The sequence below is a fragment of the Stegostoma tigrinum genome, chromosome 3 (genome assembly GCF_030684315.1).
Source record: "Stegostoma tigrinum isolate sSteTig4 chromosome 3, sSteTig4.hap1, whole genome shotgun sequence".
NCBI lineage: Eukaryota > Metazoa > Chordata > Chondrichthyes > Orectolobiformes > Stegostomatidae > Stegostoma > Stegostoma tigrinum.
The window spans coordinates 65,228,153-65,240,466 of record NC_081356.1 but is presented as its reverse complement, the minus strand read 5'-3'; the positions used below and the strand labels follow the sequence as shown (position 1 = coordinate 65,240,466).

Below are 12,314 nucleotides of genomic sequence, written 5' to 3'. Positions count from 1 at the left end.
CATCAGGAGCAAACAGCTACCTGGTCCAATTCCGTCAACTACCAAGATTGAGAAAAACGTTGTAGATTAATATTTTTAACAGTAGATTCAAAAATCTAGTTGATGGCTCAAAATAATGTGGACTATTAATCTTCAAAGCAGTGATTACCAGCAAGAATGCTAATCATAGGAAGCAAACTGGGCTCATTGCTCTATTGACAATCAAATCAGACGGAGAAAAAGAATAAATACCGGAAACATCAAATTTTGCTTGCTGCAATGTGTCAAAAATCTCTTGTTGCGCAGGAAGATCCGGAAACTTCTGTTCTAGAGCAGCTAGCATTTCTTCATCCTTCAAAGTTACTTTTCCAGCTTCAGAGGTCATGTTCATGCAGTCTAAGATTATTGCACCTATCAAACAAATATTTTTACAAAAGAATTAGTAATCCCACTGCTTAGAATTTAATGCAACAGTATTAATTGCAAAACGTAGTTCAGTGAGACAGAAACTGAATTCCAACAAGTGAAATGTAGAAACAAAAGATGTTAACATGTAAAGATTAAATCGAATGATAACTAGTCACTCCAACGACTGCAGCATTAATTACTTAAAATCACCAGTAATAAACGTTCACACATCGAAACAAAACAGTATGTCACAACAGCCCTTATTCGAAACAGAATGGTCCCAATACACATATGTAATCACGTACTTCACTGCTGCATTTAATCTCAAGTTTGGTAACTCTTACTGGTAAAAGATTATTTTGTTCCAGAGTACAGCTGCAATTATGCATTGCATCAGTTAAGGGTTGAATCTGCACTTATTAGGTCTTTGTTATTTTGTTTCTTCCAATTTTGTTTGCTGGTGATTAAGGGTGACCACCCTTGACATCAGGCCACATTTAATCCAGCGTGGCATCAAGGAGCCCCGAGCAAAATTTTCGTCAATGGGAACCAGGAGAAAAAATCTCCACTGATTGGAGCAACATCTGTATTGAAGGAAAATAGCTGTGGTTGTAGGAGATCAGTCATCTTAGCCCCAATACATCATTGCAGTAGCTCCTAAGGGAAGTCTCATAGGCCTAGCCATGTCCACCTGCTTAAGTGACATTCCCTTCGTCATAAAAGTCAGCAGTAGGATGTCCACTAATGATTAGATAATGTTCAGCACCATTTGAAATTCCTCAGGTACTGAAGCAGTCAAGGTCCTTATGCATCAAGACCTGGACAACATCCAGGCCTGGACTCAAAAAGTGACAACTACCATGTGCAGACACATATGGCAGACAATTCTATCTCCAACCGGATAGAATCTGACCACTGCACCTTCACATTCAATGACTATGAACATCACAGAAGTTACTAGTGGCCAGAGATTCAACTGGATTATCCATATAAATAACAGTGCCTGCAAAAGCTGGTATCGATATTCTCACCTCTTGTCTCCCCCAAGTATGTCCATCATCTACAAGGCCCTGGTCAGAAATGTAATGAAATACTTAAAGCTTGCCTGGAGTAGTACAGCTCCACCAATACTCAAGAATCTTGATGTCATCAGGACAGAACAGCTCACTTGATTGGAACCCCATCCACCACCTTTAATGGTCACTCACTTCAACACCAACACACAGTGGTAACAGTGTGGATCATTACATTGCAGTTACTCACCAAGGTTCCTCCAACAATACCTTCTGGTCACCTCTACTGCCAAGGAGGACAAGGACAGCAGAAGCATGGGAAGATCACCACCTCCAACTTCCTCCCCTAGCCCCACAGCATATTACCACTGCTTCACTGTTGTTTGATCAAAATCCTGAAACACCCTAACAGCATCTTGCGTCCTTAAATGCCAAGAACTGTAGTGGTTTAAGACAGCATCTCATCACTCTCTTCTGCAGGCAATAAGGAATGGGCAATAAATGCTCACCTAGCCAGGAAGGTCCTCTTCTGATCTATATGAAATCTAACCTCACTTGAGTCCATAACATGCTATATAAGGACCTTAAGAGTGAAGCCTACAGAGACTAGCCATTCGAGGTTTCCACTCCACTCGCATGGTTGCTTAAGCCTTAGATATCAGTCTATAGTTCAGCTTTTGTATCCTTGCCAGGATCCCTTTCACTGGAGACACTCTTTTTGACAGATTCAATTCCATCATCTCACCCATTCCCTGATTGGTCAGGGTGCTAACACTCTTAAGTTAAAGAGACATTGAAAGCCCACAAGTGAATCATACAGGTTCCCGAACCAAAACCGGACACCCCACTGCGAGCTGGTTGCTTCAAATAAAACTCTGTCCAGTGTGTCAGGATTGGTATTCCTGGATCAGAGCATCACAGATCTGCTAACCCATGAAAAATAAGGTGTTGTACAGAACATAAAACAAAATTTCAGGGTATGGCAGAGAAAGCAACATTGCAAGATGTACTTTTTAAATGTTGCACTCACCAGAAGAAGCTGAGCTTAATTCAAGTGAGAATCATGAACCAACATGTTATTGGAGTAGAAGTTTCTGTGACAATCAATGCAGTGATAATGCTCAAAAGTAGGCTGCTGACTGGTTCACCGATCTGATTTGTTCTCATTCAAACATTTCATCACCATGCAAGATGACATCATCAGTGGAGCCTCCAATGAAGCGATGTTATTCTACTCTGCTTAGAACTTATACTGTCCATTCCATTGTGGTGAATACTGCCATTTCCAGTTTTGATCTGCATGGGTTTATATATGGGGTCCAATTCTATATGTTTGTTGATTGACGTGTAGGTGGAGAACCATGCCTCTAGGAATTCCCATGCATGTCTATATTTGGCTTGGGAAACTATGATACAGTCTCCACCCATACTTCAACCAACAAACATTTTGAATTGGACCCCACAAATAAACCCATACAGATCAAAACCAGAAATGACAGTACTCACCATAATGGACCCGAAAGCATATATTCCAAGCAGAGTGAAGCAACATTGCTTCGCCCGAGGTCATCGAGCATGGTAATGAAATGTCTGAACAAAAATAAGCCAGCTCGGCAAGCAAGACAACAACCTCATCCACGACCTGAGCTACAGATCTTTGCCAAAACTTTAAATGCTTACAAGTAATTATAAGTGTTAAAGTCAAATTTTAAAAGCAGCTTCAGAAGCAGAGCTGTTTTACAACAGAGATTACAGCCTGTTCTTTGGAAAATGCAGCAGAGCTAAAACATTTCATTTAACATAGCTCTACTCAGATTAATTACACTATTCAGATTTCCCTTCATTACATACAGATGAAGCAATATGATGAGCAACGTATTGGTTCTCAAATAGTAGCTGCTCCTTACCATGGAGAAAATGATGTTTATTTTATTTCAAAATCCTTCAAGGTATGAGCTTTCTGAATAATTCAATCTTCAAGTTCCCAGACATCATCAAATGATGATCTTGTAGTTTTTTTAAGGGTCACTTGACTAATTGCATTCTAGCCTTTGAATTTCAAACACACAAGCTGCTTGGCCTGCTGTGTTCATCCAGCTTCACACTTTATTATCTTGGATTCTCCAGCATTTGCAGCTCCCATTATCTCAAGATAGGAGCATAGGATCAGGGCTGACATCAAGGTGTGGTGCTATACTGTGGTGCATTGTATTGCACAGTCCTTCAGAAAGTTGCAAAGCCAATGTTTATTCCAACCATTTTTTTCTTACTCACTGACAGTACATGGGCTAGCCAACATTTATTGCCCATCCTGAGCTGCTCTCTTGAACTACTGAAGTCCACGTGTGTAAGCAGACCCACAATGCTGTTTTGTGACTAAGCCCCATGATTAGAAGAACAGTGAGATTACCTCTGATGTTTTCTTAAAACATTTTTCCTCATCCGATATCACAAAGCAAACAGAGATTCTGACCGAGGATCAGATTAAAACTTTAATAAATGGTTCGTGCAGAATGGCTGTACTGCTATTTATATAATAGCAATGGCTGTTATCATAATCATCCAGTTTCATGGTTTTTAATGATATTTCAGAGGTAACTTTTGACTGAAGCTATTACATGTGCACAGATAATGTAACTGAAACGCTGTACTTTAGAAAATGCCAGAGCATCTCAAGTAATGACAAAAGTAGGACTTGCTTAGTGAATAAGATCAAGATAGAAGAGAAGCAGCTCAGAAAATGACATATGGGCTCTTTTAGGTAAATAATTGGAGACAGGGAGTCTGAACAGCTGAATCCTGGTTTTGTTAAAGGAGTAAATTATTCACGCAGGCCTCAGACAAAAATGTTGGTTTTTCGGGGCGGGGAGAAGGGAGTAGAAATCACCTTTCTGGATGGAGCGCCTTAAGTAAGCCATGCTGCCATCCAAATGGGTTGAAGAGGTAAGGAGCTGCCTGTATACTAAATCGTGCTAAAAACACTAGTTACATCCCAATAGGAGGACTGTATTGTTGCTAATTCAGGGCACTGCATTTTAGGAAGGGCTTCAAATCCTGAGGCAACAGAGCAGAGGAGATTTAGTAGAATGGCACCAGGGTAATAGTATATCAGATAAAATAGAAAACTAGTGTGAGTTTCAGATTTTTGAGGCATTGGGACCAGTTATGGAGCTGTAGGCACCCATCCAAAAGAGATTGCTTCAGACCTTTGGACGTATAACCCATGTACTCGCAGTTCACAAATGTGTTTGCGAAAGATTGAAACTGAATTGACAGGGCACATGTACAAGTTCAGGACAGTAGTACAGAAGGAATTTGTACCATATTAATTTGGACTAAGAAACTAATAAAGAAAATGTAAAGACAGGTTTGCAGCTAAGGCCTGTAAATGCACAAGGTATGATAAACAAGGTCAGTGAGCTAGAAACACGTGTAAATGCATGAGAACATAATGTAATGGGGAAAAAAACCAAATTTGAGTATAATATATTAAGGACTATTGTTTACAAGGATATTAACTGTTCAGGAAACAGAGAAGGGAAGGGGTGATGACGATATGGATTAAGAAAGACATCACAGAATTGGAAAGAGTCGTGCTCATAAGGACAGAAGGCATCTGATTACAGTCGAGAAGCAAAGAAGTGATAAGGTCATTCTACTGGTAATGTTAGAGTGAGTGACAGAAGAACTAATCAGCAGGGAAAGCAGAGAAATATGCAAGTAGTAAAGTGGTGATATTGGGGGACTTGAATTCCCCAAATATTAAATTGGGTAATTTTAAAGTATCAGTAAGGAGAAGGACTTGCTGAGGACAGCTTTTTTGATAAGCATGTTTATCCAGAAAGGAAGCATTTCCGGATCTGGTGCTGGGAAATGAGGTGGACATAGTACATGTGGGCATATGTGGCTTAGATTGATCATCACTGCATAAGGTTTAAGTTAGACATGGAGAAGAACAAGGAACAATCCAACTTAGAACTAATTTGGAAAAGGGACAAATGTTGACATGGCGAGAATGAATCAGGTCAGCGTTAAATGGAACTGCAGATTTGCACTGGGTGATCTTTAAGAGATGTTCCATGTAAAGGCTATGTTCTATCCAACAGGAGTGATATGTAAGGGAGACTAGGATTGGGCTTCTCAGGTGACAAGGTTGACAGAGATTATGATGAGAAAAAGGACTGAGTGGGCCCTGTCTCTTCAAGGGGAATGAAAATCCTTGCAATGCAGAACTTTAAATTGTTGGGTTTGCAAGACACTGCCAAAATTAGTAATGGAAATATATCCAATAGCAACTTCAGAAGCTGCTTGTATTGAAATGTTCGGGGCAGGACAGAGGCTCAGTGATTAGCACCGCCGCCTCAAAGTGTCAGGTACCTGGGTTCAATCCCAGCCTCGGGTGGCCATTTGGAGTTTGCACATTCTCCCCATGTCCGCATGGTTTCCTCCAGATGTTCCAATTTCATCCCACAGTCCAAAGATTTGCAGATTAGGTGAAATGGCCATGGTGGATTGTCCGATAGTGTCTTGGAAAATGTAGGCTAGATGAGTTAGCCATGGCAAATGTCGGGTTACGGGGATGGAGTTGGGGGACAGGGTCTAGATGGAGTGCTCTTTCAAGGATGGGTGCACACATGATGGGGTGAATGGCCTCTTTCTGCACTGTAGTAATTCTATGACTCGATGATATCTTAAAGAGAGAGACATTTACAAGACCAACGGTGGGGGGGCAGGGAGGAACTGGGCCAAATTATTCCTTCACAGAACTAGCATGGCCATCCTTCTATGCTGCATTATTCAATAACAGTCAAAGTATAATGAATCAGTACCAATTTTGCCAAAAGACCTCCTTCCATATCAAATAAGGCATAGGCTGAGCGTACACATTATTTTAAGAAATCACAAATCTCTCACAGGCTGTTTGGCCTTAGCACTCAATTGGTTCCCTTCAAACACAACAGAGGACTATTTGTTGAACTTTTTTGCCATAACTGGCAACATTCCATTGTGTAAAGAGCACACATCAGGTCTGCAGTACATAGACAGTTTCCTGATATCTGGATCCCTGCAGTAGTCATTACACTTTCAGCACTTTCTTAGATTTATGTTACAATGTCAGTATCAGGCAAGACAGAACATCTGGCCTGTCATTGCCACCTATCCACAGGTTTTAATTTATACAATTTGCTCTGATGAAATATAAAACAATAGCCATGGATCAAGCACAAAGGCATGGATTTCAAAAAGTAGGCCTCAGTTTACTTTGAAATTAGCGCTGTGGTCAAGCACCCACAGGCCCAAAATTGAGCATCATTAATTGATCCACAGCTGGTGAAATTAGGCCTGACAGAAAATTGGCCAAAATTAAATTAAATAGCAACCAGCAGCTAACAGCTACGGAAAACAATAGAAACCAAGTTCAAAGAAGTTAAAAAGATTCAGCGAGATCAGACATGCTGGCATCTTGACTGCCCGAAGATGTGCACTTTACACCTCCTGGCACGACCCCACTGGATGATCTGAACTAAGCTTGTCGCCAAAGGCCACAGGACATTATGGAAGGTCAAGGGTGAAGGAGGATAAGAACTCGGACGTCATTCCCACAATGAAGTCAGTGAGGACTTAGCGAAGACTCGCAGGGAAGATCTGTACCAAGACTCATGACAGAAGACATTGCAGCAACTCCAGTCAATCCAGGAAAAGATCTGCCCTGACCTGCAAGGTCCACTTTTGTGGACGAAAGCCAACTTTATCTGACTGATATATCAAAGAGGAAGCAGATTTCAACAGCTTCAAACACATGGATTGTTACGGGTAATATCTCTTCTCAGATGGACAGAGTGAGATAGACAGTAAGTATTGTGGGAATTCGGGAAATGCTTAGCATTTTAGTAGGACCATTTTGCTAATAAAATCGAGTTGAACCACAAACCAAATTCTGCTCGCTTTGTGTGCCTCACCTTCAAGAGCAGTTGGGAAAGCGTTTTTAATAGTTGAGTGTCAAAAGCACAATTAACAGGATTATTTCATTTATCTATGTTGGAAATCGGTAATAAATACTAGGCCTGCCCGAAACATTCTCTTCTCATAAATAAAATCAGACAGGCTATCTGATACTATCTAATAGTATGATCATAATGTGGAAGTGGTGCTTTGCAGTCATGTTAATGCACTATAACACATTTTGGCCGAAATTCTTTCAAGTACAGAAATAATCAAGTGAGCTATGGGTACAAATTGAGCTTGTCTGGAGTGGCTGGTTGTTTCATAGAACCAAAAGGCTCCTTCTGACACAGTTCTAGAAACGCAACTTGGAACCTTGTCTGAAACACAATGGAGCTATCCATTCCATCCAGGTTACTGAACATAAAACTACAGCATTCTCATTCTTTCAAATGGATTTTGGTATCAAAGAAAAAACATCTTATAGATAGTAAGTTCCATGCAAATATAATTTACCAACAACTAGATCTAAACCAGAATTAATTATTTTTACCTCTGAAAAGATGCGTTAATTGTTCGTTCAGCAAATCTGGAGCTTCTTGAAGAATTTCTGAAACTATTAGGGTGCTGCAGGATCCAACTGGCTCCAGGACAATTTCACACTGAGTAGAGTGGAATCGTTCTTGTTCACGATAGTCATGGTGATCGATTATTTTGATAATAGCTGTTTCAAGTGCTTTATCATCACTAAAACACATCAGAGGTACCGGCTGTAATTTATATTGTCTACATGTTTCCAGACATACAGTAACTAATCAAAAAGTAAGAATTGTAAATTTAAAAAAATTAGGAATATGCAGATTGACTCTGCAAAACTCTGGTTACAGAAAGCAAACCTACAGGCTCCATTGTTCAAACTATTTTCCTGCATAGCTTTATTCAAGCACACAGTTAAATTAAATCAGCCCCATACTGTAAACAGTGCATTACTTAATCAATTAATTCCAAATATTAAATATGCCAAACAGATTATTTGCGAAATTGAAATTGTTGTCTCTTTGACACTACTGGTTTAAATTAGCTTCTTTAACTAATGGAAATTACATTAAATCACTAATGGGACAAAACTGTATTGTGTGGTACCAATAAATAAAGTTTTCCTATTAAGTGTGCACAAGATCAAAAGAGTGTTTCTTTTAAATATTGCTGCACTTTTTTTAAAAAAAAGATGCCATATAATGCAAATTATTGTTCAAATGGCACCTTCATTCTATCATTCCTTTGCAAATATTTAAGCATTTAACTCTACTAAAGGACATTTTTCAATGAAACATACACCTATTTGTTCCCACGAATTTGACTAATTAATGTGGAAACATTTAAATTTCGTTATTTCAGTGATGTTAAAAGAAGATAATCCATAAGCCTTATATGAATAGCATTAGTTTTTACTTAGCCATCATGAGTTTTCATCTTATATAAAAAAAGACGGTAGGAAGCAGAATGCTACCCAAAAAGGGCAACTCTTTCATTACTCAATTAAAAACGTTTGGAAGTGTTGAAATACCTTAAATATTAAACAGTGCTCAGCTCAATGAGCCATAAATCTCTACCCTAGTAATCAAAATATTGGCAAGCATCCAGAAGAGAATAGCAAGCTTGAAAATGGAGAGTAGTATTGATTAAATGAAACCCATGCAAGCTCTTTCATTTCACAACTTCCATTTTGGTTTTACAACCCATTGTGTTTCCCTGCCATCGTACTTCCTCACTTAAGAGGGCTGGGGAGCTCTAGGCATTGACGTGTAGCAGGCAGGTCAACTTAACAGCTATAGCCAATCCTGGAAAATTTGCTCAAGTGAAAGGAAATTAAATTGTGCTGAACAATTATATCATTGAACAAACTCAAATCAAGAGTTCTCTTGCCATATTGATACCAAAACCTAAGGTTTGGATCACTAAGGTTCTGCATTAGCTACAGGAAAGTTAATACCAAATTAAACAGAAAGATTCTTATCCAATTCCTTAATTTGTGGATTTCATTGATTCAATTGGAAATTCGGGCTTGGTTTTAAAGGTCAATATGTTTAAAGGTTAGTGGCAGTTGGCTGAGGATTAGAACAAGCTCTGCAATGACTCCAGCTGAAATCGTTTGTGAAAAAAAAAACAAATTTCAAAGAATTCTACGATTGAGTTAATACTTATATAATGTGTAGATAGTCAAATCAATTTGTAAGATCTATGTAATTTGCAATTTATTTGATTATAGTTAATCACAGTTCACCTGCTAATTCATATTTAGCGTATGTTGATTCCGAATATTAGGTGGCTATCCAAGATGGTGTTTCATATTTGCTTCATTTGACTCTTGTATAATAAAAATTCTTCCTGTTTAAACTACAGAATTTTCAGTTTTCACTCCTTTAGTAAATAACAAAATTACGAATTTACTTTATTAAAAAGAAAGTAGTTCCAGGTCCCTGCAAGATTTCAATAACGGGACAGGTTTGGAGGAATAGGATGTGGCCCCATTATCATTCCCATAAGAATCAGCACAACAAAAGAAATGGAAGCATACTTGGGTGTTATATCCTGCAGACAGAGTAATTCCAATAATGAATTACAGTTAAAAGTTGGATTTCCCACCTAAGAAACGGAAACACATTTCCACTCTCCCTCCATTAAGGTTTAATAATATTGTGTATTTGAAGTAAAACAAGTGGCTATCATGTATATCAAAAATATCATACACATTGTGATCATCAGGGTGCCATTGAATTTTTTTCTTGTTCATTAAGTGATTAGGAATGGCTTTGCCTTTTTCCGAGATGATTATTGTACATGTTATGCTTGCTAATTTCACCATTCATATTAACGACATTCTCTCATTTCAGTAATGAATGTGTGAGCTGTAAGCATAATTGTGAATCATCATTTAGCTTACTTCTGCCTATTAGAAGACTCTAGCTTGTTAATGATGTTTCAAATAAATATTGATATTTATTAATTTTGCCTAAATTATCACCTCCAAAGGTCTTCCTTTTGGAAGGTATGCTCCAAGTGTATCTTTCTAAAATTTGCACTTTTTCAAATGAAAAAGTATTTTTTTCAAATATAAACTGCAAAATTAATTCCATTACCAACTTAAAATTCCAGAAAATTACAAGTTTCTATTAGAGAGCTAGTATCTGCTTCAAGAGAAGAATTTCTGACTACCAGATTTTAAAAAAATTAAGTCAATAACTTTCACTTTTAAAGAAACTGGAGTAATATTGACACCAAAAATTGTTCAAGTTTTATTCAGATGAGAGGCTATAAACCTAAAATGAAAATAGACCCAGCAATAACGGTTCACTCACTCACATTCCAGGCAGAGTCATCCAATTGCATTAATAAAATCTGGGCCTCCCAATTCAGTTGAATAAATAGATTTTCTCTCCTTTTATAATCAAAGGCCAAAAATACCCAAAACTTTGACATATAAATGAACACCAAAATCAACTCCTGTTTAAATTATATTAAATGAAAATGACAGTTTTGAATTACTGTACCTTGTCAGCATATTATGATCAACTAGTGTTAAAGTCAGCTTCCCCTCTCTGTTTAAGAAATGGAGATCAATTTCATCTCTGAATATTAAAGAATCATCTGGGATATTCAATTGTTGCAAAACCAGCACAACTTCAGTGCGAAGAGGAAATTCCGAACGTTGTATATTCAGAACAGGCACATAAAGATCATCAGTTGATTGGGTCTGTAGAGGGAATGCATACAGTATAATTGTGGCAATATTTTAAATTGAAAAAATTTGAATACACTTTCTCCTATTAAATCTCTAAAATCCTGACAGGTTTAGAAACTAAGAAATTCCTCTCAGAAAGTTATAAACTAATTTGACAGTAGTACACACATTTTAAGACCATAATTACTAAAATTATTCCCACTTCCACTTAAGTGCATTTTACAATTTTAACATTAACTTGATAACATCAGAAACCAACGATGTGGCATTGGAATAGATCTCACCAAATAGTGCTGTAGCCAAATAGACACAGGAAACAGAAGTCAGAAATTTGACTGTGAATGTCAGAATGGGGCCTCTAATGGACAGTGGTAATGTCCTTACCTCTTAACCAGGAGGCCTAGGTTCAAAACCCAGCTTCTGAGGGGTGACCTTATAAAGGTTTATAAAATCATGAGATATATAGATAGGGTGCATAGGTCTTTTTGCCTTGGCACGGAAGTCTAAAACTAGAGGACATAAGTTTAAGGGCAGATGGAAAAGATTTAAAAGGGACCTGAGAGGGCAACATTTTCACACAGAGGGTGATGCGTATATTGAATGAGCTGCCAGAAGTAGAAGTGGAGCTGGATACAATTAGAACATTTAAAAATGCATCTGGATAGATACAATAAATAGCAAGGATTTGGAGAGTTCTGGGCCAAATGCTAACAAGTGAGGCAAGATCAGTTTAGGATATCTGGTTGGCATGAACAAGCTGGACTGAAGGGTCTGTTTCCATGCCGTACAATCTATGATTCTATCGCTAAAAGGGTTTAAGTTGGAGTAAAACAACCTTTAATTTTGTGTACAAAATGGTGAAAGCTTACATGATCACACTGGGTCCCCCATCTCCATGATTTTATATATCCTTTTTAGCATTTTGGAGAATTTACATTATGATTCTTCTTAAAACCTTTTGTACGTTTTCACATTGACAATGCAGCTTATGGAAATAATTTTAGTTGAACAATAAAAAGTCTATTAACCTTCAAAATACCTTTCAAATTAACTTTTCTGCCTTCAACTTTTCCATGCTCAATATTAAATTTATAGTGCTATTTTGACAGTTACCTTAAGTGCGCTTTTCTCACAAATATTTTTCTGAACAGCTTCTCAATTTTCCAAACATTTACAACAATGCTGATTTGCCCAACAGGGCTTTATGACTTGTTTTAATTTCTCTTTAA

The 12,314-nt window shown here is 37.9% G+C and overlaps 1 protein-coding gene across 2 annotated transcripts in view; it reads right to left on the bottom strand.

Annotated features, from left to right (window-relative positions):
• The window catches only part of LOC125450743 (protein prune homolog 2-like), a 362,196-nt gene that overhangs the window by 271,608 nt on the left and 78,274 nt on the right, over nucleotides 1-12,314 (bottom strand). For both annotated transcript variants that reach the window (XM_048526831.2, XM_048526833.2), the window contains exons 3-5: nucleotides 10,895-11,097; nucleotides 7,897-8,090; nucleotides 232-390 (exon numbers count right to left, since the gene is read on the bottom strand). In XM_048526831.2, the coding sequence (XP_048382788.2) occupies nucleotides 232-390; nucleotides 7,897-8,090; nucleotides 10,895-11,097 (556 nt within the window). The remainder of the gene's footprint in view (nucleotides 1-231; nucleotides 391-7,896; nucleotides 8,091-10,894; nucleotides 11,098-12,314) is intronic.